This window comes from Aspergillus vadensis (assembly GCF_003184925.1).
Source record: "Aspergillus vadensis CBS 113365 unplaced genomic scaffold BO88scaffold_6, whole genome shotgun sequence".
In the NCBI taxonomy this organism is placed as follows: domain Eukaryota; kingdom Fungi; phylum Ascomycota; class Eurotiomycetes; order Eurotiales; family Aspergillaceae; genus Aspergillus; species Aspergillus vadensis.
Genome location: NW_020292044.1, coordinates 14,826 through 39,181, shown reverse-complemented (window position 1 = coordinate 39,181; position 24,356 = coordinate 14,826). Strand labels below are relative to the sequence as shown.

Below are 24,356 nucleotides of genomic sequence, written 5' to 3'. Positions count from 1 at the left end.
AAAGTTACCCCATATTCCCCCAGGATTCCAGCTTCAACCTAATCGGCGAATGCATACTCAACTAGCCGCAACCCTATATGGATCGGCAATTGACTCCGGTATAAATATGCCTACGCCCTTCTGGGTATGGGATGGTGGGTTGCTTCTCAGCTGATCCACACCCCCATTCACTAGTAGTACATACATTGCATTTAGTCTCCTGCAATCATGGCAGACAATGACACACCCGACCGATCATCAATCCAATTGAAGAAAGATCTCGCAACTGCCGAGCATGATGAGAATGTGGGTGCGATCGAGTCGACCTCTGATCTGGCCTATGGCGTGGGCGGCATCCGCGGCCTCTTCCGCTCGTGGTATGTCTTCGGGTCGGCGACTCTGGCCTCGCTGGGCGGCTTCTCCATGGGGTATGACATGGGTGTGATCTCTATCATCAACGTGATGGATCAGTTCCATGCCGTGTATCCTCGTTCTGAAACTGCTTTCGGAAAGGGTCTCATGACAGGAATGTTGCTGCTGGGTGCCTTTGTCGGCTGTCTCTTCATGTCCTATCTAGCCGATCGCATCTCCAGAAAATGGGCCATCACAGTCGTCGTGGTGATTTTCGACATCGGCGCTATATTGCAGACCGCAGCTGTGAACTACGACATGCTAGTAGCTGGCCGCTTTATCGGCGGTATTGGCGTGGGCACTCTAGCCATGGTACGTACCCTCCCTCCCCTACCCCCATCATCCTACCTACCTATCTACATACTAACCCTAACCCCCTCTGGAGGGTGCACCTCTATACATCTCCGAAACCTCACCCCCCGAACTCCGTGGAATCCTCCTCGTCCTCGAATCCATTTCCATAACCCTCGGCGTCGTCATCGCCTACTGGATCACCTACGCCACCCGCTACATCCCGAGCGAAGCCTCCTTCCGCCTCCCCTTCGGCCTCCAGATGGTGACCGCCACCCTCCTCGGCATCGGAATCCACTTCTACCCCTACTCACCGCGCTGGCTCGCTCTCGTCGACCGCCAAGACGACTGCCTCTCCAGCCTCTCCAAACTCCGCGGCCTCCCACGCACAGACCCCCGCATCCAAGCCGAATTTCGCACCATCGTCTCCGAAGTCACCTACCAGCGTATAGTCCAGGACCGCCGCCACCCGGGTGCTACGGGCCTCAAACTTGAGCTCTTCTCCTGGCTGGACCTTTTCTCCCGAGGTACCTGGAAACGCGTCGCCGTGGCCTGCGGCGTGGGCTTCTTCCAACAGTTCTCGGGTATCAACGCGTTTATTTACTACGCGCCGACGCTATTTCAATCCCTGGGACAATCGGATAGCATGTCCACCATTCTATCCGGCGTGTTCAATGTCATCCAAGCCGTGGCTGCAGTGTTTTGTGCGTTCATTATCGAGGGGGTCGGGCGACGCGCACTAGCTATCTATGGCGCGTTTGGCATGGCCATAGCGTACATGATTATTGCTATTTTATCCGGCCTGTACTCGGATGATTGGGCAAGCCATGTCGCAGCAGGCTGGGGGTGTGTCGCCATGGCCTTCGTGTTCATTCTGATCTACGGCGTGTCGTATTCCCCGCTGGGGTGGGCGCTTCCGGCAGAGGTGTTTCCTAATGCGTCCCGGTCCAAGGGTGTCGCGTTGGCGACGTGTACTATCTGGTTGTCGGATTTTATCATCGGAGTGGTGACACCCTCCATGTTGTCGGACATTGGGTACAGGACGTATGTGTTCTTTGCGGTCATGTGTACATTGGCTGGGGTGTGGGCGGTATTGTTGGTGCCCGAGACGAGTGGGAAGACGTTGGAGGAGATTGATGGGTTGTTTGGGGATGCGGGAGCTAGAGCGGAGAGGGAGATTGTTAGGGATGCCATGGTTGGTGCGGGTGATATGGGGGGTGTTTAGGAGGTAAGTGAATGGTTTGTGTATAGTTTAGTTTTACAGTAAATATCGGTTTAGCAATTCGTATTGATTGTGGGAATAAGGGATCAAGTCACGTTTATAGGACTGCCTAGGCAGTATGTGGTATCATCATGCTGAACCATAAGGCTCTACACATGTAATGAATAGGGGATGACATAGGCATTTGGTCACGCCCTGTTAACAAAGCTCCTAGCCCGGCATATTCTGTCTGAGTGGGAAGGTTGCCCTTAGTTCAATGATAGTGTATGGTCATCATACATTTGGGAATAAGAGAAGAAGTGTTCAGTGGTGAAACGAATGGATAATGATATTGAAGTAGTAGCGTAAACGACTGGATCCAATATACTGGTGTGTACCTAAAATTGAGCAGCAGACGTGGAGACTACCCAGTAACATCTGCAGTCTCTGGCTCAGACTCAGACTACCTTTTCTCCGTCCTTCATACCCCCTTTTGTCGACAAATAACCAGTTTTTGTCGTTATAGTAAGGGACAAGAATTTCCACCATCCTGCTATTTTTTCAAACGAGCGCACCATAGTCAGGTCATCCCGAAAGTTCCCCCTGCATGCTTGCCATGAGGAACAGGCGACAACTTAAACACCAGAGTCATCTTGGAATCGTCCTGTTCCATTTCCCCAACGGTTTGCCTTGTTATCATACCACGTTGCCCACTTCGCGCAACCCTGGTTTTTCTGAGCCTCTGCAGTCTGATTGTCCGCAATCTTGCGTTTCATTATCTCCTGAAATTTCTCTTTATCTTCGAGGATCTGCAAAGCCAAACCACCGGAAGCATGCCAGGCAATGTGGCAATGGAGCAGCCAAGCGCCCGGGTTATCAACCTTGAAAGCAATCACTATATACCCACCTTTGGGCAGCAAGACAACGTCGCGACGTGCCGGATTGTTATATTCGAGCTCAGTGTCTATAAACTTTTGCAAGTCTGCGGTATGATTTCCATCAAATAGTTTGTCGTCTAGTTTGCTGTATGATTGCTTCAGCAGAGCAAAGTCATGACCATGAAGATGCATCTAATGTGGCAGCATCTTAGCGCAAGCCGTTGCCAAACAAAACAAATAAAAAAATAAAAATAAAAGCAGCGCTTTCAGCCGAAAAAGGGTAACCACAACAAAGACACTTACAGGGTGTGCGGCAGGAACCGTCTTTTCTCCTGATGGGACTCCCGACTCTTTCGGTTGATGCGCGCCGTCTATCACCATGTATGCCCAGTTGCTTTCATTTCTTCTAATTTCAAACAACGCAGCATTTGGTCCCCAATCGCCTTCTGATCTGTTAAGGTGATTGATTGTCAAGTCTTTGTAGTTTACCCAGGCAGGATCATCGTGAATCTGCCATGCGCTCCATTTTGGATCTTTTGTACCGTCATGCCCTTCTTCGGGTGGCATTGTGAAGTTGTCTTGCTTTAACACCATCCAGGGTGACTGAACCTTTCTTAGTTGGTCTGGGGTTGGCGGCGGCACTTGCCATTCGACGACGGGCCTCAACACCTTGTGCTCCTCGTCCCGGCAGTCTCCGTTGTACGGGGGTACATATGGAGTGGATATGGGATCATCGTGATTATCCTCATTGTAAACGAATATGCCTTGCCTCTCATTTGGTTCGAAGTCGAAATTGTGACAACCAGTGGCAGGCTGAGTCCGAATCCAGTAATTCCGGCACTCATCTATGGCATCCGCTTCCACAATCACGTGGTACCGCTGGCCTAGGGACCGTGTGAGAAGTTGAATTTAATGTCAGAATATCTCAATACGGAACTCACCAATACCGATATATAAAGTGTCCTTTAGGTAAGGAGTGATTGGCACCAAATCTGTTCCGATGACTGTCATCTTATGTTGATCGATACTGAAGATGAAGGCGGTATCGGTGGACGCGTTGATCAACCGTAGGAGGTATTTCTTGCCCTGTAACACCCATTAGGATAAATGCGTTTTCGTTGCCCATGTGAACAGTTAAGCTTACTTTTGTAACTGGCTTTGTCCTGTATCTTAGGTCCTGGTATTTGCCAGCCGCACTGCCTGTGATGCATTAATATCACCCTAATGAGACCGCAAGCGTCAGCTACCCACCGTGGTTATTGATAAGTATGGTATCCATGGAAATTCGTGGCTGGTGACCATCCACCACCCCCCAAGTCCACCTAGCGAAGGCACCCTGGTGGATACGGTCCGCCAGCATCAAAGGCTCAAGGGCATCATCGTAGTCTACAACCGACGCAGGCCCGTAAATAGTCAATGGGCCAAGCAGGCCATCCGTGTATTGGAGACTATAGTGGCTATGGTACCACGTCGTGCCATATTGGGTTGCGGTAAACTCATATGTGTAGGTGTCATCTTTAGCAATAGGACACTGGGTGACACCTGGAACGCCATCGGAAAACCCAGATTCGAACATGCGAATCCCATGCATATGGATTGCAGTTCCATTCCAAGACAGACTATTTTTGATGCGGACGCCTAATGATTGTCAGTATGGTAGTCTTGCAATATAAAGACACGGCATCACCTACGGACGGTATCGCCCCAACACGCCTCTATGAATGCTTATTAGTACCGGCCGCTTAAACTCTCTTCAAGGAGGATGCCTACCAATCCGAGGACCAGGATATTTGGCCTGAAAGTATTTCCCCGCCTCCTTTTTGATACCATCAGGTTTCAGCTCACCCGACTCGGTAACTGTATAATTGTACTGTAGACCGTGTCAATCGAATGCTTCCTGAATACAGGAGACAGGGGATCACTCACATCTCGAACTTTGCCCTTGGGCCATGTCGTCTCATAGTTCGTGTGAATATCGTAGGTTGTACCGTTGACATTAGGTTTAGGTTTGAGCCAAGTCCTCTGGTCACCTCTAGGTAGAGCAACGTATGTATCACTCAGCCCTTCATACTCACAATCAATCGATGCGTCAATAGGTCTGAACTTTAGTACATTTGTGGGACTCGGCTGCTCGGACGTTGAAATAATCGAGGACGGATAATTCACTTCCCCACCAGGCGGAAGTGGATATTCGAGTCCTCCATTGGGTGGAAGTGGAGACTGCTGGGATGCGAACAAAGATTGGAAGCTGAAGAAATGGACAAGAGCTGTCCAGCAAGATTCCAAAAGCATCTTGACTCGAGTCACCGTTGGACTCCCGACAGCATCAATGGCCAGCTGACTGTCTTAACCAAGTGACAAGCAAAAGTCCCTCCCGCTAGGAGAGATGAGCAGTAAATAACCCGCACATTCTAACTGTTAAGCCTACATGAATGAGGTTAGAACATTAGTGTTTACGTCAAGGACTTCCAGCGCGAAGCGGCTGCCATCATAAGGTTGCATAATGTTAGTAAAGAGCTGCGGATACATTATCCGGACAAGGAAATCCCGTCTCCGATGAGCTGTCATATAGGGTTTTAAGGGTGGCACTTGGCTCGAGGGTGGATTGCCCAGTTTTATACTTTTCCTCCAGAAAGCTTGTTATTGCCCGGATCGTTTACGTGCAAGTGTAGTCTATCGGACGTTTCTGCAGGTTTGCAATGGCATTGCGTAGGAAAGAGCACCAAAGCGAATAATATGTTACAAAAACATCGATGTGCAATGTTGTACTTAAGCGTAGATTGATACTTGCATTAAGTCGAGCAAGGCCATCGCATCGCAAAGCATCATTGAGTTTGGTTTGAAAATTGAGGAGAGACAGTTGCGGAAACATCCGCACGATCCGAAGGTCAAGCATGGACACCTTCCGCATTCCGGATGACAGATGGGCCCGCGTTAGAGGATCCGCGGTAGGGTATGTAACACAAGGTGATAGTTGCCCCGAAAACAATGAAATGCAAGTTGCATCGACGGGAAGGCGGTCTGGGCGCATGACGTTGAGACTTACCATGGAGTGCGAATTTCCGCGGACATTAACTGTGGATTGAACATGAATTGATGCCAATTATTTACTAGATTGTATGAGAGTTATGACGCGATGAGAAATGTGCGATCGGGATATGTGGTCATACGGAGTTGTCGGGTTTGGCCATGAGAAAAAAAAAAGCTCTTTCGAGTCTTTGTCGTCATCGACAGCGAGGGCGACAATGGGCGAATCGTCACGTTCGATTCATTCCATTTCCAGCACTTTTGGGCATTGATGGTAATGAATTAGTATTCGTCCTTTGACCCCCACAAGTATAGGGTTGGGGACGCTGCGTTTGCTGGATGGTGGTTAAAATCGTTCTTCGATATCGGCCGGGTTCCTTCGAGAGTGTTTCAGTATACACTGTGGCGAGAGGATGTTATGAGCCTTCTGTCGCATTCCACTGCCAAGTAATGTGGCGAGTCATGCAGGTATAGAAGGTCTGTTATAGATATCAACCTTTTCTTTGGCTCCGAACTGCTCGTCCGGCAGAACTCCAGGAAGGGGCGGATCCAACGCGCAGGCGTCGATGGCATTGAGAACTGCATTAGATGCTCCTTCTTGGAAGCACAAAGAAGTAGTAATAAGCACAGAAGACACCTTGCCCCGCTCAGATATTTAAGAAACAAGGATGAGATGAAGAGAGTAAAGTTCTGGTCTCATCATATTACTCTGTAAGGGGAATTCGGGTGCGATGATCTGGAACAATGGCGGAACAAATATCATTTACAGGCATGCGAACTTTCAACAACAGCTACTGCACGAGTAGCCTGATATTAGTGCATAGGCTTTCTTACGCGCGTGGCGGATGTTGGCAAGGCCCACGAGTGGGGATGGCTGATGGCCTACTGTAAATGATGTTGGCTCGGGTGGGGGGGGTGGTCAGCTGGGCAAGTATTCGGGCGTGCCGACTGGAAATGACGAGATGCTGGACGAAACCAAAGTAGCCAACCTAACAAAATACCGATCGTCGGATCCTAGTGACTTGCTGCCTTAAGCCAGGGGCGTTCCAGGACCCTAGGTGAGGTTTAAGCTAGCTGGGTGGGGAGGTTAATGTGATTCTTGAGAACGCCCGAGAGGCAGTTGGATTGAGAGTCTCCACCTGTGGACCAGATGCAGGGTATTCGGTCGCAGTGGTGAAATTGGTTCGTTGAAGTGGCGACTGGGAATTTGTTGGTGGGAAGTCTTGATGCTGCTGGGCGAGCTGTTAGGGAGACCCGTTGCTCTACTGAGCGGGAACTCGATAAGGTAAAAATAAATCGACAGCTTTTGTCGTCTGTAGCCAACCCAACGATGATCTACATTGCTGGCGTGTTTCGAATGTCAGACTGAGTTAGTTTGACCGACCCAAAGGATGTAAATCTAGACGATCAATGAGTTCCAGAACAGGATACATTCCACGGAGAATATGAGGGTAGCACTAGGCGGTATAGACAATTGCTGAGCAGTGTAACTAGCATCACCCACTCTCCTTGGCGCGAAACAGTCGGATATTCTCAGTTTCCCGAGTGTAGCCAAGAGATATTGTGGTGGATTGGAGCACGTGAACGATAGCAAATTCTCACTTGGCCTCTGACTACGAGGAAAGACTTGATAGCAGGTCCAGGTGAACTCTGGTTCAAGCCAAGCCACGATGGAGCCAACCCAGCTTGGCAGCAATAAGAGTCGGGCAAAGATTATCTTCCTGTTAATTGGCTGGTGCAGAGAGGTCCAACAGGAGCGAGCAACGGCATAGGGTCTGACACTCATCGCACACGCACTGTTCTGTCTCGGCCAGTGACGGCACCTCCGTCCGTCGCTGAAAAATACCTGCAGTCTAAAGTGAACGGGCGTTAGAGAAGCAGCATGATGCGCACGAGGGATCAAACCTGGGCCGGGAGTGGACCAGGGGTTCACAGAGGTCCGACCACCATGAGATTAATTTCCGATGTGCTGTTCCTAGCCTTTCCTAACACGATCGGACCAAGAAAAGAAACAGAAAAAAAATTCAAAATGAAAAAAGAAATGACAAGCCGGGACAAGATAGACAAGGCCAGACAAGCAACAGAATACGAGATAATTCTCATGGTTGACTCGAAAGGGTCAAACAGCCAAGGCAGCTTGGGGCACGTGGTGCCAAGAAAGCTTGGCCTCTCTCCGGCCGGCATTGCAGCACGTGCCCCCATCGCGCCCTCTCATTCCCCGGTTGCGATACACACCATCTGCATCATCCCGGTTGACTCGAGGGGTTGCTGCTGTCCAATCCCCTTTGCATCCCGGACCATGCCGACGGCTCTGTCCGTCGTGAGGTTACACCGACCATGCTTCTGCACTTCTGGAAAATTACTCACTTTTTGTCGCGAGTCAGATACACAGGCAGGACACATTCCAGCTTAGCCTCTGCATGACGTTAACCCACCTTTGGGTCCAGCTTAAAAGATATCATGGCTTGAGTTCACCCGACGACCTACAGTTTCGGTTTGCGCCGTCAACTCACACCTTTAATAGGCCATTTGAATCATCACCAACATGGCACTAGTACTAGTCTGGTCGGACGGGGCCTGGCTGCCCCCACCCATGCACACCCACTTCCCCCGAATTGACCCATCGACCCGCTCAGGGGACTAAGTACAATTGTATGCAGTCCTCCGTACACCCTCTTTTTTGCCTTCAGCTAGACATGGTAGTCGTGCTAGCGTCCAGCTGCAGTGGCCTGTTCGACTCGCTTAAGGCTGTCTGTCGCGTGCGATGATGACTACGCGACACCCTCTCGCCAACCACGTGCAGCGATACCACGAATCCCCCTGGCCAACCACAACCGCCCTCTGCAGAACGTGCTGGTGCTATTCCTTCGAGATGCATAGATCGGTCGCTGCGCCGGTTAGCTGACAGGCTGACACCTCGAGACACGCCTGCATGCGATTCTCATTCCCCTTCTTGATACCACTTAAAAGGCCAGGGATCGCCGCTCGTCTTTGCTGACTCTGCTTGCCATCTGCATCTCAAGTTCAGACCATCCTTATCTTTCTTGCAAGTCCTCTTCATCCCCCGAGGAAATCACTGCAGATATGGCGGACTTTGGCCCTCGTGCTCCTCACGGGCCCGACATGAACGGCAAGCAGGATTTCGCCGAGATGCATCCCAATGAGAAGGAGGGTTTCGATCGCCTCCTCCGTCCCGATGACAGCTACACGGCCCAGGGTGTCTACTGGGCCGACCTTCCCATTGGTCAGCGTATCAAGTTCGTCACCTCGGTCGACAACAAGGAGCGTAGTCGTCAATGGTCGGCTCTCTGGGCTGAGATCAAGAGGGATCCCCTCTCCCCCATGATGGGCTACTTCCGCAACACCATCATCCCAGGTGCTGGTATTGGTTTGGAAGGGTATGGTTACCCCATATCAATCAATCTGCATTAGTTCTTTCTAACGCGCGTGCCACAGTTACGTTCTCCTGTCCATCGGAAACATCTCCACCCTCTTCCAGCATTCTTTTTCGACTTGCTGGGATAGTTACGAAATTTGTAACAAGCAGTGGATAAACGCTATTACCTACCTCGAAATCGTCGGTATAATCATCGGTCAGGTCCTCGTTGGTGTCATTGGTGATTGGGTGGGTCGTCGTTGGGGTTTGCTGCAGGATGCCTGGATCATGTTCTTGGGCCTGGTCATGTTGACATGCGCCTGGGGTGTCACACAAAACGGCTGGGTCATCTGCTATGCTTGGTCCCTCTTCATCTACGGCATCGGTGTTGGTAAGTTATAACTTTCCGCTTTACATTGGCGACACCAAAGCCTCCTTCCGAAAACGGATTAGCTAACTCTTCTTAGGTGGTGAGTACCCGATGACTGCCACCAGTGGTATGGAGAACGCGGTTGGTTCCGGCAAGCTCTCTACTCGGGAGGATCGTCTTCACCGTGGCTCCAAGGTCGTTGGTGTTTTCTCCATGCAGGGTTGGGGTCAGGTCCTGAACCAAGCTATCCTCATGATCTTGCTTCTTATCTTCAACGCTGGTAGCGGAGAGGAGCCTATCAGCCAAACCAACACCCAATGGACCTACCGTATCTCCTTTGTCATCCCAATGGTTGGCACCTTCTGGCTCATCTACTACCGTGCCTACCACATGAAGGCTGCTAGTAAGCAGCTTGCGGCCACCAAGAAGAAGAACTCAGTCACTGGCTACGACACTGAATCACTCCGCCTCACTTTTAAGTACTTTACCCCCCGTGTCTTGGCCACTGCCGGTGGATGGTTCGCCAACGACGTTTTCTTCTACGGTGCCAAGCTCTTCTCCAGTGATTTTATCAAAGTCATCAGTCCCAACACCAAGTCCATCTTCGTTACCTGGCAGTGGAGCTTCATCAACTGCGTTGTCACCCTGATGGGCTACTATGCTGCCATTATGTTCGTGGACAACAAGCTCTATGGCCGCAAGTGGATGCAGATCATGGGATTCTTGCTCTGCTTCATCGTGTATGTGGTGCCTGCCTTCCACTACCACTACTATACCGAAGCCGCCCATATCCACTCCTTCCAAGCCATGTACTTCTTGGGCAGTTTCTTCAACCAGTTCGGCCCCAACTGCATCACCTTCCTGGTGGCGGGTGAAGTCTTCCCCACCCCCATTCGTGCCACCGCTCACGGTATCTCCGCTGCCTGCGGTAAGCTGGGAGCCTTGTTGGCTGCTATCCTCTTCAACTACATCGACACCCAGACCAAGTTCTACTTTGTGCCCTGGTGGGGTATCTTCGGCATGTTCCTGACTTACTTCTTCCTCCCGGACACCACTGGTCTGGATCTCAAGGAGCAGGAGCGCCGCTGGAGATTCATTCGCGAGGGTCGCGAGAATGAGTACCACGGTGTTGCCATCCACCCCAAGCACCTGTCCTTGTGGGAGCGCTTCCGTGGTGTTGGCAAGTACTATGACCCCGAGCTGGACTACCAGCAGCGCGTCGAGGAGTACCGCTCTGAGTGGGAGGCCATCATGGCTCGCCGCAGCGAGGAGACCAAGACTAGCGATGATGTCGACTTGGCTTTCGTCGAGGATGACCTCTTGGAGGGTTCCGTTCACAATTACTTCCACCGCACCAGCTCTTTCACCAAGAGCCAGAGCGTCGAGAAGGTCACTGAGGCCGAGCCCTCGGAGTAAAAAGGTCATCGCAGCATCTAATTTTGCGCCATGCCCTCGCAGGCATGGAATGGATATACCCACACATACCCCCTTACATATACCCGTCGCTCATGCGACTCTACAGTCCCCGCTGGATAGAGAGTTCTTCTAGCTTACTATATACTACCTAATTCCCTGTTTATATACATTCGATGTCTGGACTGTTGAACGAAGCGCTGAGACATGAACTCACTTATATACTTTTCTTTATTGTACTTAATTCGATGCAACTCGGCTCTATCCTGTTGTACCTAAAATAGCTGCTATTTTCTCATGAAATGTATCCTCTTTGTATAACTGTAAGCTTACAAATTAGAGTTGCCGCCAGTAGTGATATTGCAGCAGAGGCTATAAGATCCTTGCACCCTATCTTGGACATTCGCCTTAATTCAACCCCAACATCTACCCTCTAACTGGGAAATTCATCTCTCCCCAAACTCCCCCAGCTTACCCCGTAAACCCCAAATAAAATTCCGTACCTAACTCAAGCCAAGCATCGAGACAAGCTCATCCCCGATCTGAAGCCGCACGTGGCGCAAACTTACTCCCATGCCAATGCTTGGCTCCTTGCATCCACAATTCTTGGTACAGCTTGGCTGGATGGAACCGAAATCTTGGCCAGATGGCGGGGAATAGAGTTTGTGGAGTATTCAAGCTTTCGCATTTGGACTTGGCTGGCGGGATTCTGGGATGTAGTGGACTGCTGAGGTCCTGTTGTGCCTGCTTTGAGTGGAGGTGCTTGGTGTGTAGGCGATGGAAGGAGGATGGGTAGTATTGGTGATGAGATGGTGGGTCGATGTTATCGGCATCAAGCTCAGTATAAGAGAGTACAAATTGGTATTTGCACACAACTATTGCCTTGGTAATATCTACGAGGTCACCGAAGATCTCATGGCCGAATAATGGCTTCTCTAGGGGGCTCGGGACTCGCAGCTGGAAACGTCCTTGATGCCTGGGGCATCAAGGCCTCGGGCACTAAGCCTAATATAGAACCCATTCATCTGGTACCAGTTTCCTTTTTGGGATGATGGCCAGTCACTCCAGGTTCCATCGTAGAGGTGTTGGTTGGGAATCCAAGTTCAATGTGAATGTGGTGTAGGTATTTGTATTAAAAATGTCAAATCAGATTCTCCTTGTACCCTTCACCCCTATGGTGAATTCACAATGGCCATATCACTGTGACGGCCATGTCGGTCAGGGATATGACTGCTCGCCTACGTTCACCAACATGTCGACAGATAGCATTTGAAATCACAATCATCCAGGATGCGCATTCAATAAGATGGAAAGTTCTCTCCTTCTATTTAATCTCTCCTCTTACCGCCTTCTCTACACTTCTCTTCCGTCGCTCCTCCATCCCAATCCAGTATTCCCGAGGCCTGTGGTTTTCACTTCGAATCGCACGGACCACTTTATCTAGTTACAGTGTTTACGCTACAATGCAGCAATACAACGAGTCTAACATGGAAGACTATGATGAATCCGTGAATGTGAGTTCTAGTCATGGACCAGTTCTCTCTACTATATATTCCAAGTCTGCTAACACAACTGACATTGAGCAGTCATCTAGTGATTCATCTTCTATAGCACAGGATTCTGAGTTCCAGGAAGCCGTTGTGGAACACCAAATGACCCTACTCGGATCCGAAACCGACGATGATGATGATCATGGCAGCTCTGAGCATACACCGATCATCGCAGGCTGTGCTTTGGATGTAGTTGTCAACCAAGATGGCGAACAAACTGTGTCCGACGGTACCCCCCAGCTCGGATTGTTGGCTGGTTCGATCCATAAACTGCCCCTAATTAAGAAGGGAGAACCATTCTCGAAGGAAAGTGATCCCAGATTGTTTTTCAATGTCTCACACCCTTCGAGTGTGTTTATCTGCGGATCACAGGGCTCGGGCAAGAGTCATACACTCTCTTGCTTATTGGAAAATTGTCTTATCCAGTCAAAGGCTGGAAAACTGCCAAGGCCACTGACGGGGTTGGTCTTTCACTATGACACATTCTTTAGCGACGTGACCGGCTCCCCATGTGAGGCTGCTTTCTTGTCGTCGCACCCAGACGTGAAAGTCCGCGTCCTATGCTCCCCAACGAATGTTTGGTCTATTACCGTTAGTAGTCTACTCCATTTTGTCATGGTTTGGCCGTATCAAACAACTAACAACATTTATAGCAAGCATACTCACGACTGGACGTCTCTGTGGAATCGTTGTATATTGATCAGAACGATCTTAATACGGAGCGCATGATGGATCTTATGGCGGTTTCCCAGGGTGACGGAGAATTGCCATTATACATGCATACCGCCAAGCGAATCCTCCGTGAGATTAGGACCTCTCAACAAGAGACACAATCCGGTTTTGATTACAAAACCTTCAAGAACAGAATCCCCTATTCCGGTCTGACTTCTGGCCAGCTCGAGCCGCTCAAACAACGTTTGGACATGCTTGAGAGTTTTATGCCCCAGTCATAGGTTGCCAAAGCCTCCCACAGACGAGCGCAGACCCTCCCGTAGCAAGGCTCGCTCTGGGAGCCTAAGGTGAGCATGATGCACTCATTGTGGGATGATGATAGTTAACAATACATCCAGGCCGGCCAGTTGACAATTCTCGATCTCTCATGTCCGTGCACATCTCCTGGAACGGCTTGTTCTCTTTTCAACATCTCGCTCGCCATCTTCATGGAGCAAGAGAGCGACATCGGGCGGGTCGTTGCACTTGATGAAGCACACAAGGTTAGCCCTCTATTTATTTTCTCGCTAAGAACTAGTTTTGTCTGCCAATATAGTACATGAAGACCTCTTCTGAAGCACAAGCGTTTACTGAAACGCTTCTCTCTGTCGTCCGCCTCCAGCGCCACCTTGCGGCTAGGATAATCATCTCGACCCAGGAACCCACGGTATCAACGGACCTGCTTAACCTGTGCACCGTGACTATTGTTCACCGGTTCAACTCCCCGGAGTGGTTGAGAATCCTGCAGAAGCATCTGGCGGGTGCGGCTACTAACCCTTTCGCTCGGAAGAAGGGTAAGGCTGGAGGTAGAGGCATTGACGGCGAAGAAGAGCAGCTGAGAGAAGCATACGAGCACTCCATTTTTGACAAAATTGTTAATCTTCGTGTCGGTGAGGCGCTTTTGTTTTCTCCGAGCTCCATTGTGGACGTTAGCATTGACGAAGATGGCGGCTACGAACTCCGTAAGCTGGGGTCGGAGCACCTCGCCATTAAGGTCCGGCAGAGAATTACCAAGGATGGAGGTAAAAGTGTGCTGGCGGTTTGATCTTTTGGCTTGTGGTTATCAATGTAGTGGGTTTGTAGTGGATAACGTTGTTGTTTCTTTGGTCATGATGGAATAGCTGGGAGATTGAATGCGTCTGTTTTGGAGGGCGCGGCAAAGAAATATGTTCTGGAGACATGACTGCTAGTTCTAATTAGAATATAACGGAATGCTCCAAGAACTCATGCGACTGTCGAACTGTCATTATAGTCTCCAAGCCATCAATTAGTTAGTAAGACATAGCTTCTCCCTGTAGCAGTACTATCTTTACCCTCGCACCGCTAGCAGCATGCAACAAATTCCCCGATAGTCTCGTTGGTTCATGGCATTTAGCTGTGATAGTAACAATTGTAACCAAAAATCACCATTTATAGGTAGTTCAATGACTACATATCAAAGCTCTTTGGATCGCATAAATTCACAGAAATAAAGAGTATTATTCACAATCAAGCAGAAACCAGTCCCCCTTTGCGCCGTCTATCCCGATCATAAACAAAGAGTCATTACAGTCGCATAAAAGTACAATGGTATATACAGTCATAAGTGATCCAGATATCTCCATCACTCTCATTATCATGTCATAAAAGGAAGGAGTTAAACATCATTGACAACTTTATCTTCAGTCGTGGCACTCTCCCCGGTATCAGCAGCACTGCCTAGTTGCCGACCGTAGGCCGACTTGGGTCCATACTGGTCATCGTGGCGCTGCGAGAGGAAGAGTATAACCGTACTATTATCAATTAGCATATTTTCCGAAAAGAAGTGAAAGCAAGAAGAGCATACCTAACAGTGGTGAATACCCAACCCGGCCATGCTAGAACAGCGGATGCGATCGCCCGCGGGTTTGTATGATATTCTATTCCTCCACGTTAGCACGAAGCCGCGCTCTACGACATTATGGATACAAGACATACTCAAGGCAGGCTTCTTCATCGACTCCTCCCAAAACTTCCGGGCCGTTGACCCATCCGTTCCTTCGATGCGGGCACTTCCCGTCGCTGTGATGATCTATTTCCCATTGTTAGCCCTACTTCCATCTCAAATCCATCTCCAGCTATCAATCATACCGTCATCGTCAACGCCGAACTCAGCATCATGACCGACACAATCACGGCACATATCTTCCACGCCAACCGGACAGAGCGACTCTCATGACGTTCCGGCCAAAATAAATCGAAGAAGAATGCTCCACCGAATATGAATGCGACGGCGATTCCGACGAAGATGTTGTATGATGCAGCGCCGATGAAGTCGTTGTTGTAGACGTAGATTCCGGGATGTTGGTTTTGGATTTCGTCTTGTTGATCGAGGTAGTCTATTGACATAGTATTTGTTAGCATTTCCGAATCTTTAACTGGTAGTGGGCAGAAGGAATGAAGCTAACCAGACAACGCCGCCGTCCCAACCGATTCGGAACAAACACAGAAAATCATAGCGAGCTGATAGACAATCATCTTGGTGCGACGGAGATGATATATGCGGGTGAACATGTAGGAGCTCTTGAATTTGCTCCATTGCATTTCATGGAGATCTAACCCCCAGATGACGGCCATTATTGATGAGTTTTGAGAAATAAAGGGGGATAGGATTGATGAAAATAGAGAAGCAATATTCTGTTCATAATTTTCTTATAAGAGATATCCTGCTGTCTAGACAAAGAATGAAAGGCAGGGACCACGTCAGGGCTGCATTGATAATCTTGTTTTGTCAGGGTCGGCGGAAGGGCGATCCGTGACGTCAGGCGGGTCCAGCCCGGTTCCACTGCTTTTTTAACACTGTCATTATTGTTTCTGCATTCTGCAACTTTCATTGCAGCTACTAGCTAGACACCGCGCTGGCATCCATCATTGGTTTACACGTGCTGGTGGCGTTCCATGGCGCTTCGCTTATGCTGATGTCGTCGTTGTTTGGTAGGGCTTCTGGATGGGGCCCTCCCTGGGGGGTGGTACTTAGTCTTCTTCATGGGGGCGGATGCAGGGCCGCACTAGAAAAAAAGCCCTTGGAGTAAATCAAGTCTTATGAGGATGATTATAAAAATTGTATAAAAGTATAGACAAGCTATAGAAGCAATATTAAGCCTGTTCCCAACCGTACTGCACCAGTGGATCTGGCATCTTGGCCACCAGGAACAATGTTGCCAATTCCGGCGATTGATTATATCATCATCCTCGGCTTTGTCTGAACCAGTGAAATTCATCGTTCCGATAATGTCGGACAGAGATGATGAATGGGATCGACCGGCCTCGTAATTATCTCGGCAATGATGTCAACGCGTTAAACATCACCGAGATGTGACGGACCTTTGCGGTCTCGGCCTTCCGCGTCAAATCAAATCAAATCCGAGATCGGAAATACGGAGACTATTATTCACATCAACGCCGCGATGTGTTCTCTGATTCTGTATCTAAACATATCAACTCCGGCTACATGACCGACAGCACGAGACAAAACGTCCTCGTCACCTCCAGCACCAAATCCACATGCTCCCGCTGATGCACCAGATTGACTGCAAACGACCCCCGATGCGCCATATACACGCCCCCTTCCAACTGATGGAAGTAATACAGATCCCGAATCATGTCCCCCTTCTCCCCCAAAAACTTCACTCCCACCGTACTCCCTATTCCACTAACGACCACATCAAGCCAAGCACACCACCTTCGCTGAAAAATGCGACATAATCCTTCCCTCAAATAATCCCCCAGATCATTCGCCCTCTCCAGCGCCTCCCGACTCATCAGGTTGGCCGCTACAACACCAGCCGTCATTGAAAACACATTGTTATTCCACGTCCCAGTGTGGAATAACGACTGCTCTTCTCCCGGCTTGAACAACCGCATAATCTCCTTCTTCCCGCCAAACGCACCGAACGAGAATCCGCCGCCGAAGTGTTTCCCTAGAGTCGTCATATCCGGTACAATACCGTACCGTTCCTGAAGTCCGCCATAGCAGAGTCGTGATGTGACGACTTCGTCGAAGATGAGTACTGCCTGCAGCCGGGTCGCTTCGTCCCGTAAGAATTGCAGAAAGGGAATGTCAGCGGGGATCATCCCCCCTGCCGCCTGCATAGGTTCCACGAGGATGGCAGCAATGTCGGAGGTGAGTTTGGCTCGGGTATCCGGGATGTCGTTGTAATTCGCGATAATAAATTCGTGGGGAAGGTTGAGGGCGGTATTATCCCCGAAGGTGAGCGTGCCTCCGTGATAGCCGTTTTTGAAGACGAGGATCTAGGGATGTCTTAGCTTTGAGCCAGTTGACTAGGTATAAACAATCAAGAAGTACCTTTTTTCTCCCCGTAAATGCGACAGCAACCCCCAAAGCAAACATATTCGCCTCCGTCCCCGAATTGCAGAACCGGATTGCGTCTATACTTGGGAACCGCGAGATAAGAAGTTGCGCCAGTTCACCCTCTTTGCTGGTAACACCGCCCAGCGTGAACCCTTGCTGCATGACAGTTTGTATGGCCTCAATGATGGCTGGATGCGAGTGCCCGAACATGCCTGCTGTGTATTCGGAGACAAAGTCTATGTATTCGTCTCCGTCTAGTGAGGTGAGATAGCAGCCATGTCCGCCGCGGAAGACGAGTGGGTGCGGGATGTGAACGAGCACACCGCGTGAGGTGCCACTGGGGATACTGTTTTCAGCTGATTGAACGGCTGCGCCTGACTCTAAGTTCTTAGCGCGGAAGGATTCAATGTAACAGCTCAGGCAGTTGTTTAGAATTGTGGCTGGGGCTTTGTCTGACTGGTAGGCCATAGTGGTGATCTTCGATTCTGAACCTTAGAAACAGGTAGTTGTAAGTTGGTTGGAGTATAGGAATTATTAAGGAGGATAGGATTTGACATCAGATGAGGTTAGAGAGGTTTGGGGGTGTTATGTTGCACAATGTGCCGTGCGGGGTTGAGACAATCGAGATAAGCATCGGCCGATCAGTGCTGGTTTTGATGCTGATTGGATTTGACGTTGGTGTAGAAGCAAAAAATAAATATGTCTCACAGTTACTGAATGCAAGTAGGACTGACAATCAGAAGGCTCACTGATTTGAACCGCTCCTCATAGCGAGCTCTTACCCAAATAGGAAGTCCGTACAGCTTCACATAAAGGCACAAAAGATCACGTGAGGACAATCCACAATCCACGTGATGCATATAAGTTTATGTTGCACAAATCCGTGTTGCACCACCATATCGTATCCTATTGTTTTCAATAGCTGCTGGTGGTATCACTTTTTTTTTGGCACTTGGTAGAACGAATTATATGTTGGAGTTGGAACTTGAACGGCCATTGACGTCCTTGACCAGTGGGTATCATTCCTAGTGAGGGACTTGATGACGCCTGACACAAAAGAGCTAGTCTGGTGCAAATGCTGCTCTCATCATATCGGGCTATTTCAGCTCCTTAATGAAGTTACAAAAAGAATAGCCTTGACGAACCACGTATAAGCCTATGTTGAAGAGCCGATTCACTGTCTCGCTGCATTAGATAGTCGAAATAATCTCGATGCACGAAGCACTACAACATACTACTTCCGCGTAGCCTAATACAGTGCCACATACATACCTCACGCAGTACCAACATTCTCCACCCTCTCCGTCCCACCCTTCCCATTCTCCGTCTGCAATTCCACCTCCACCCCATCATTCCCGTCCACCACCTTCTTCTCCCCCGAAACATTCACATCCGTCGTCCGATGTCCATCCAACAGCTTCCGACTCACCGTATTCGCATAGATGGGGAAAATCCACGCGAGGACATAGAACGCCGTCGGGATCGCCATGGCCTTGTGAAAGTTCCCCGTATGCGTGGCCACAGCTCCAGTCATGGGCGGGATGGCAGCACCACCCGAGATAGCGGCTACTAGCATACTGCCGCCGCGCTTGGTGTGTTGGCCTAGACCGCGTAAGGCGAGGGTGAAGATTGTGGCGAAGCAGGCCTGTATTGATTTATTTTAGTATGAGGTGGGAGGGGAGGTGATTGTGGGGTGACATACACTTTCGAAAGACAGCACGAGAATTAACATGGCCACGCTGGTAGGGCCAGATGTGGTGGTTGCGGCGACACCGAATATGAAGCACAATCCTAGGTACGTAGCGAGGATGTAGCGGGGCTTTGCCCCGACGGTAATAAGGCCACTGGAGACGAAGCGCATGAAGGTGTATAGGCCCTGGCCGACGGCGAGAAGGTCGGCTGACAAGACATTAGAGCCACCATCGAGTCAAAGAGACAAGAAAATCAAGTGAGAGACATACATGACTTGGCAGCACTATACCCCGCCTCCTCGGCGAAATTGATAAAATAGTTCGCCACAGCTACTTGTGCACCGGTATAGCAGAACTCACTCCACACCCCAAGAAACAGGTTGTACTGTTTCCTGAACGGCCCAACATCCGTCTCGGAGATATCCCGCTCCTGTAGACCCATGTCCGCATCAGTCACCTCCGGCATGGGCGCGATATAAAAGAGCGGCACAAGCAGGGCCACGAAACATGCGACACCCAGATACACCCATTGTACGTTCTTTAGTCCCTGCTGTGTATCGACAGTGTTGGCGAAGAAGACGCGCGAGGCGAGAAGAGGTGCTATGAAGGTGCCCACCCCTTGGACACCCTGCGCTAAGTTCAGTCGGATCTCGGAGTATCGAGGGGGGCCGCAGATGGCGAGGAAGTTGTCGGCTCCGGTTTCGAGGGTCGAGAGGCCGGCACCGACGACGAACATGCTGCCGCAGAAACCACCAAAGGAGGCTTTGACGCCGCTGGGCCAGAAGAGAAGGCAGCCGATTGTCATTACGCATAGGCTGTTAGACTTGAGGTTAGTCGTGGGGAGAGGAAGGCCTATGGTGGTCTTACCCAGTCATGAAGGTTACGCGGAATCCGAATCGGCGGAGAATCCATCCAGAGACCGTTAAGGGACAGAGAAAGTATGCGCCAAAGTACGCAGCAGATAAACCCGATGACATGCTTGCAGTGATGTTGAGTTCATCTTGGAAGTGGGAGTTGAGGGTATCAAGGAGGCCGTAAGCGAAGCCCCAGAGGAAGAACAGAATGGTTACTAATGGGGGCAGACGTTAGTTGATCGCCAGATCACACAATATGATGGAGACCTCGAACCGAGAAAATTAGGGAAAAGGGACTGCTTGAGCGTGATGCCCGAGCCATCAGTAATGGCCCTGTCATCGATTGTAATGCGGCGTCGCCACATGTTGGGCTATTCTGGAAGAAGGAACAGTAGCGCAGATAATGGAAGAAAAGGGGTCAGCTGTGCATCCGGGGTGCGAAGACCACGATGCAGCCCTAGGGAAAGCGCATCCTTTTATCCAACCTGCATCTGGATAAGCCCAAGCTTCTGGGACTTCGGGATAATCAAGGCCGAAAAACAAGCCATGTGCTTGATCAGAAGGCTCGAGAGCTGCTGGACGAGTTGAGCAATCCATAGGGAGTGACCCAAGCCGAAGCCAGACCAGGGTCTCTCGACAACTGTTGGTTATGAAACGCCACAAGCAAGGCGGATATGCCATGGCCAGCCGCGTGGCCCGCAGACCGCACCGAGTCGGTGTTGCTATTGGCTGCATTGTTGGGCTGGGGTAAAAGCGAGAGATTGGCTATTAATTTAGGTTTTGCGGGGTTGGACCCCACTCGTGCGCCCAGGGTATCTTGGAGAAACTCATTTCTGGCTTTAGCTGTAGTTCAAACAAAGTCTATGAAATAGATCATTCTGTTCGTTTATTTTATAAGCGACAACACGGTATGTACAATTCTCGAAGAGTAGAGCCAGATTCAACCTCTGACGGCATGGATATCAGTACATGATCCTCCAGACACATGGACCTCCAAGCCGTCCTTGCTATCTATCTGTTGTTTTCCATTTACTGAATACGACTTGATATTAAATGGCACTCTGACGGTACCGTCTGTACCACTAGGGCCACACACGCTCAGCTGCACGCTTGTCCCATTCAACCGCCAACTAGCCTGGATCGCCCCATGAGGAGTGGGCACTCTTCCCCTTGCCCATGAAATATTCACATCCAACATCGCTGGACGGAACTCCCACTCGGAAAATCCAGCCGCAGTCGCCTGAACACCGAGGACATACTCCGAGAGAACGTACGTCGGCGCAGCTGCCCAGGGGTGTGCATGCGACGTGTAGAGGTCAAGCCCGGGTCGGCCATCAGGGTAAAGGTATTCCCAAGTTGTACCAGTATAGTATTTATCCTGGGTCACCATCGCAGCCCAAAGTTGGTCAAGGAGCACGCTAATAGCGGTAGATCTGGCTTGACTTGAGTTGGGGCTGTTGCGACTCTCCTGCAAGATTGATTCTAAGAGGAAACCGGTGAGAAAAGGCGCAAGATTAGTCGTTGATGCGTTGGCAACGGAACTCGACGTTTTGTAGCCGATGCCAAGCCGAAGAGAGGTTAATGCTGCGAGGGATGTTTCTGCTTGCGTGGCATTGGCAACTCCCGCAAGAATAGCCCAAGCAGTGCCGGTGATAGACTGCTCGGTCGGGTCGCTCAGGTCGTTCGCATAGTATCCCAATCGGGAATTCCAGAGCCGCTGGCTGATCGCAGCTTTGATTGAAGTCGCCGAACGAATCCACATTGTCGCGACATCTGTCTCATTCATCGCGGATGCCACATCAGCCATCTGGTCGAGTGTGTGGGCAAGGAGCCCCGATACTGCAGTGCCATTGTCGGATCCCGAGAAGAATGCTCCGATGTTGGTGGCGACAGCCAGTCCAGATTGGTCATCGATCAAAGGCAGGATAGCTTCCACGCCCTGCTTGATCTTTGTCCAATGCTTGGCCACAAACTCTTTGTCGCCAGAGTTTCTGTAGTGACCAGCAAATACGTTGAGAAGGAAAAGCTGGTAGTCAAGAAGTCCGAAAGAAGCATAAGTGTCAACATATTTTGCCGACTGGCCCATAGCAGGTGACATGCTGAAGTAGCCAGCGTACTGCGACGAGTCCGGTGCCTGACGGTCAATCCAGTATTCTAGAGATCCTATTATAAAATCGGAGCGATAGGTGCTGGACTGGATGACGCGATAAGTGTGCACAAAATCACCATTCCAGACAAGACGGTCCCTTTTCGCGCCATCCAGACAGACGGAGTGCTTACTGGCCATCACTCCATATTCCTCGAGGACGGAGCTGAGCGTCATCGGATTCTGGTACAGCTGGGTACCATTCTGTGCAATGACCTCTACATCCTTGACAAGAGCGATCTGATCCTGATATGGCCCAAAGCCCCAGGTACCGCCTGTCAGACTGCCAGAGGAGCCAGTAGTACCAGATACGATTTGCAGGTCATCCAGTGCCACGAATTTCTCGGTTCCATTGATGGTAACAGCGTATCCGGTCGCATTGATGGAAGTCGAGATCTCATACCATTCTCCCTCCCTAATGTTGAAAGGTAAGGAATAATGGTTCACTTTTCCGGTGGTGAGAGAGGTCTGATTCACAAGGTTCCACCCGTAACCCACAGCTAGTGTGTTTGCAGGGACGATTGTTCGGTTGGTATTGACAAACGTCGATCCAGCTGGGTATTCGCTGGTAAGAACAAAATAAGGACCAAATCCGCCCACACCAGCGGCGACCTTCCAACCTGTTCCTCCACGGATAATCTTGGTCTGGAAGGTCATGGTGTAGTTGCCAAAAGACGCTCCTGCCACTGATTGAGCGGGTTGCTGTCCACGAAGAAAGACTCCTTCTTCAGTGACTTCCCATGTTGATGGTGCTGTATCTGCAGCAATGCATGCTTGCTGGACTGTGCGTGGCCCTAAGGCCCATATTTCATTATATAGACTGTTCGAGCTCTCGAAGAATCCTGGCAGTTTGTTTACCGGAGTGCGGTCATTTCCAGATTTGATACCAGCCTCGCATATGCGAACACTGCCATCTGTGAGGAGCTTAAGGTTCTGCCAGCGAAGACCCCCTTGAATGAAGAAGGATTCCACCGTCCCGGGTGAGGTGACATTGAACGTTTCGACACGGAAGGTATTAGAGAGGCCGTTGGAGAAGGTCCATGGGCCATCACCAAACGGCTCGTCAAGACCGGTCATGGATTCGGTGTACTTGGCCTCGATCTGGACTGCAGTGGATAGAGAGTCCACATGGAAGAAGGGGAATCCCCCAACTTCGGTACCGTAGTCTAGGGTAACTAATGAGCTTGACTGGTCAAGCGTGAAACAGGATGCGTTTCCATGCTGGGTATAGTTCGCGAATCCCAAGCTGGTTCCGTATCGGGTAGGAAGCACGATAGTGTCACTGTCAATTTCGTCAGTAATAACCAAGTCACTAGGGTGAATATATTTACTCGCCTTTGGGCGCCTATGAGCGACGCGAACAGCAAGCTGCTGCACGTAATGATGGCCAATGGCTTCCCGGACATTTTCATTTATGACTGTCAAGGGGTCAATCCTACGGGCTTCCTCCATCGCTGTCATTCAAATAAGTACCCTGGCTAGTGAAACTTCGTCAGGCACCAATTTTACCCCAGCGGTCGACGTGATTGACCTGCCGGTCAATATGTCGGGATGTGGGCACCTCCGGCTATCTGCCATGGCGATTGGTGCACGGGCTATCGCTTCCCCGACTGAATCACAATGAGGGTCCTATCCCCGCATTTCTGGCGGGCTAATTTGTGCCGAATCTGCTGCATGTTCTCACTGCCTTCATTTCCCAATGGTTACTTCTTCCCCAGGTTTCCCAGCAACGTTTCGAGCAGCAGACCTGGTTTCCCAAGTGCTTATGGGTGATGCTCGATCAAGTCGAAGCTGAGGGCAACACATCAGCCAGAAGAGGAAAGTGGAAGAGGAGCTATCCCGCCTTCTACTTAAGGAAGGTGTTCGGCAAATACCTGGCAGTATAATACCGCTTTGGAGACTTCGCCGAACGCAGTTAACGTAGCCTCAGGCATTCACCGCCCTGTGGCCCGAGGCATCATATTTCAGGGACAATGCGAATCACCCAAGGAGATCGGTTCCCTAGAGGAAAACCTATTTTTTCTAGGTATACCTTCAATAAATTGATATCATTGTATTCTTGTGTCCAGAAAATACCGTCTGGTCACACCTCGTACCCGAAATCCTGTTGAGAGTGGAATAATGCCTC

General features: G+C 50.2%; 8 protein-coding genes across 8 annotated transcripts; 3 read left to right on the top strand and 5 right to left on the bottom strand.

The window, feature by feature from the left end:
* The first annotated feature begins 154 nt into the window (after positions 1-154).
* On the top strand, positions 155-1,955 carry BO88DRAFT_486335 (sugar porter family MFS transporter). The gene is made up of 2 exons (XM_025712434.1): positions 155-702; positions 776-1,955. The coding sequence occupies exons 1-2, from the start codon at positions 208-210 to the stop codon at positions 1,904-1,906; spliced, it is 1,626 nt and encodes a 541-aa protein (XP_025564703.1). The 5' UTR covers positions 155-207; the 3' UTR covers positions 1,907-1,955.
* Positions 1,956-2,517: 562 nt separating this feature from the next.
* On the bottom strand, positions 2,518-5,052 carry BO88DRAFT_478899 (multicopper oxidase; the record flags this gene model as incomplete). The annotated part of the gene is made up of 9 exons (XM_025712038.1): positions 2,518-2,691; positions 2,764-2,952; positions 3,064-3,644; positions 3,702-3,846; positions 3,905-3,960; positions 4,012-4,398; positions 4,452-4,475; positions 4,531-4,630; positions 4,687-5,052. 9 exons carry the CDS (start codon positions 5,050-5,052, stop codon positions 2,518-2,520), a joined length of 2,022 nt encoding a protein of 673 aa, XP_025564702.1.
* A 3,819-nt stretch (positions 5,053-8,871) lies between these two features.
* BO88DRAFT_433788 (MFS phosphate transporter) lies at positions 8,872-11,050 on the top strand (the record flags this gene model as incomplete). The annotated part of the gene is made up of 3 exons (XM_025709446.1): positions 8,872-9,185; positions 9,244-9,554; positions 9,631-11,050. 3 exons carry the CDS (start codon positions 8,872-8,874, stop codon positions 10,947-10,949), a joined length of 1,944 nt encoding a protein of 647 aa, XP_025564701.1. The 3' UTR covers positions 10,950-11,050.
* Positions 11,051-12,409: 1,359 nt separating this feature from the next.
* On the top strand, positions 12,410-14,252 carry BO88DRAFT_451602 (uncharacterized protein; the record flags this gene model as incomplete). The annotated part of the gene is made up of 6 exons (XM_025710643.1): positions 12,410-12,460; positions 12,533-13,087; positions 13,150-13,429; positions 13,496-13,515; positions 13,567-13,710; positions 13,764-14,252. The coding sequence occupies 6 exons, from the start codon at positions 12,410-12,412 to the stop codon at positions 14,250-14,252; spliced, it is 1,539 nt and encodes a 512-aa protein (XP_025564700.1).
* A 463-nt stretch (positions 14,253-14,715) lies between these two features.
* Positions 14,716-15,886, bottom strand: BO88DRAFT_486333 (uncharacterized protein). The gene is made up of 5 exons (XM_025712433.1): positions 15,634-15,886; positions 15,317-15,564; positions 15,164-15,257; positions 15,033-15,105; positions 14,716-14,979 (listed from the first exon to the last, which is right to left on the bottom strand). The coding sequence occupies exons 1-5, from the start codon at positions 15,800-15,802 to the stop codon at positions 14,844-14,846; spliced, it is 720 nt and encodes a 239-aa protein (XP_025564699.1). The 5' UTR covers positions 15,803-15,886; the 3' UTR covers positions 14,716-14,843.
* Positions 15,887-16,672: 786 nt separating this feature from the next.
* Positions 16,673-18,005, bottom strand: BO88DRAFT_478894 (aminotransferase class-III; the record flags this gene model as incomplete). The annotated part of the gene is made up of 2 exons (XM_025712037.1): positions 16,673-17,476; positions 17,532-18,005. 2 exons carry the CDS (start codon positions 18,003-18,005, stop codon positions 16,673-16,675), a joined length of 1,278 nt encoding a protein of 425 aa, XP_025564698.1.
* Positions 18,006-18,810: 805 nt separating this feature from the next.
* BO88DRAFT_478892 (glucose/galactose transporter) lies at positions 18,811-20,700 on the bottom strand (the record flags this gene model as incomplete). The annotated part of the gene is made up of 5 exons (XM_025712036.1): positions 20,357-20,700; positions 20,096-20,297; positions 19,499-20,043; positions 19,240-19,436; positions 18,811-19,182 (listed from the first exon to the last, which is right to left on the bottom strand). The coding sequence occupies exons 1-5, from the start codon at positions 20,445-20,447 to the stop codon at positions 18,811-18,813; spliced, it is 1,407 nt and encodes a 468-aa protein (XP_025564697.1). The 5' UTR covers positions 20,448-20,700.
* Positions 20,701-21,022: 322 nt separating this feature from the next.
* On the bottom strand, positions 21,023-23,689 carry BO88DRAFT_478885 (Six-hairpin glycosidase; the record flags this gene model as incomplete). The annotated part of the gene is made up of 1 exon (XM_025712035.1): positions 21,023-23,689. The coding sequence occupies one exon, from the start codon at positions 23,687-23,689 to the stop codon at positions 21,023-21,025; it is 2,667 nt and encodes an 888-aa protein (XP_025564696.1).
* Positions 23,690-24,356: the final 667 nt, after the last annotated feature.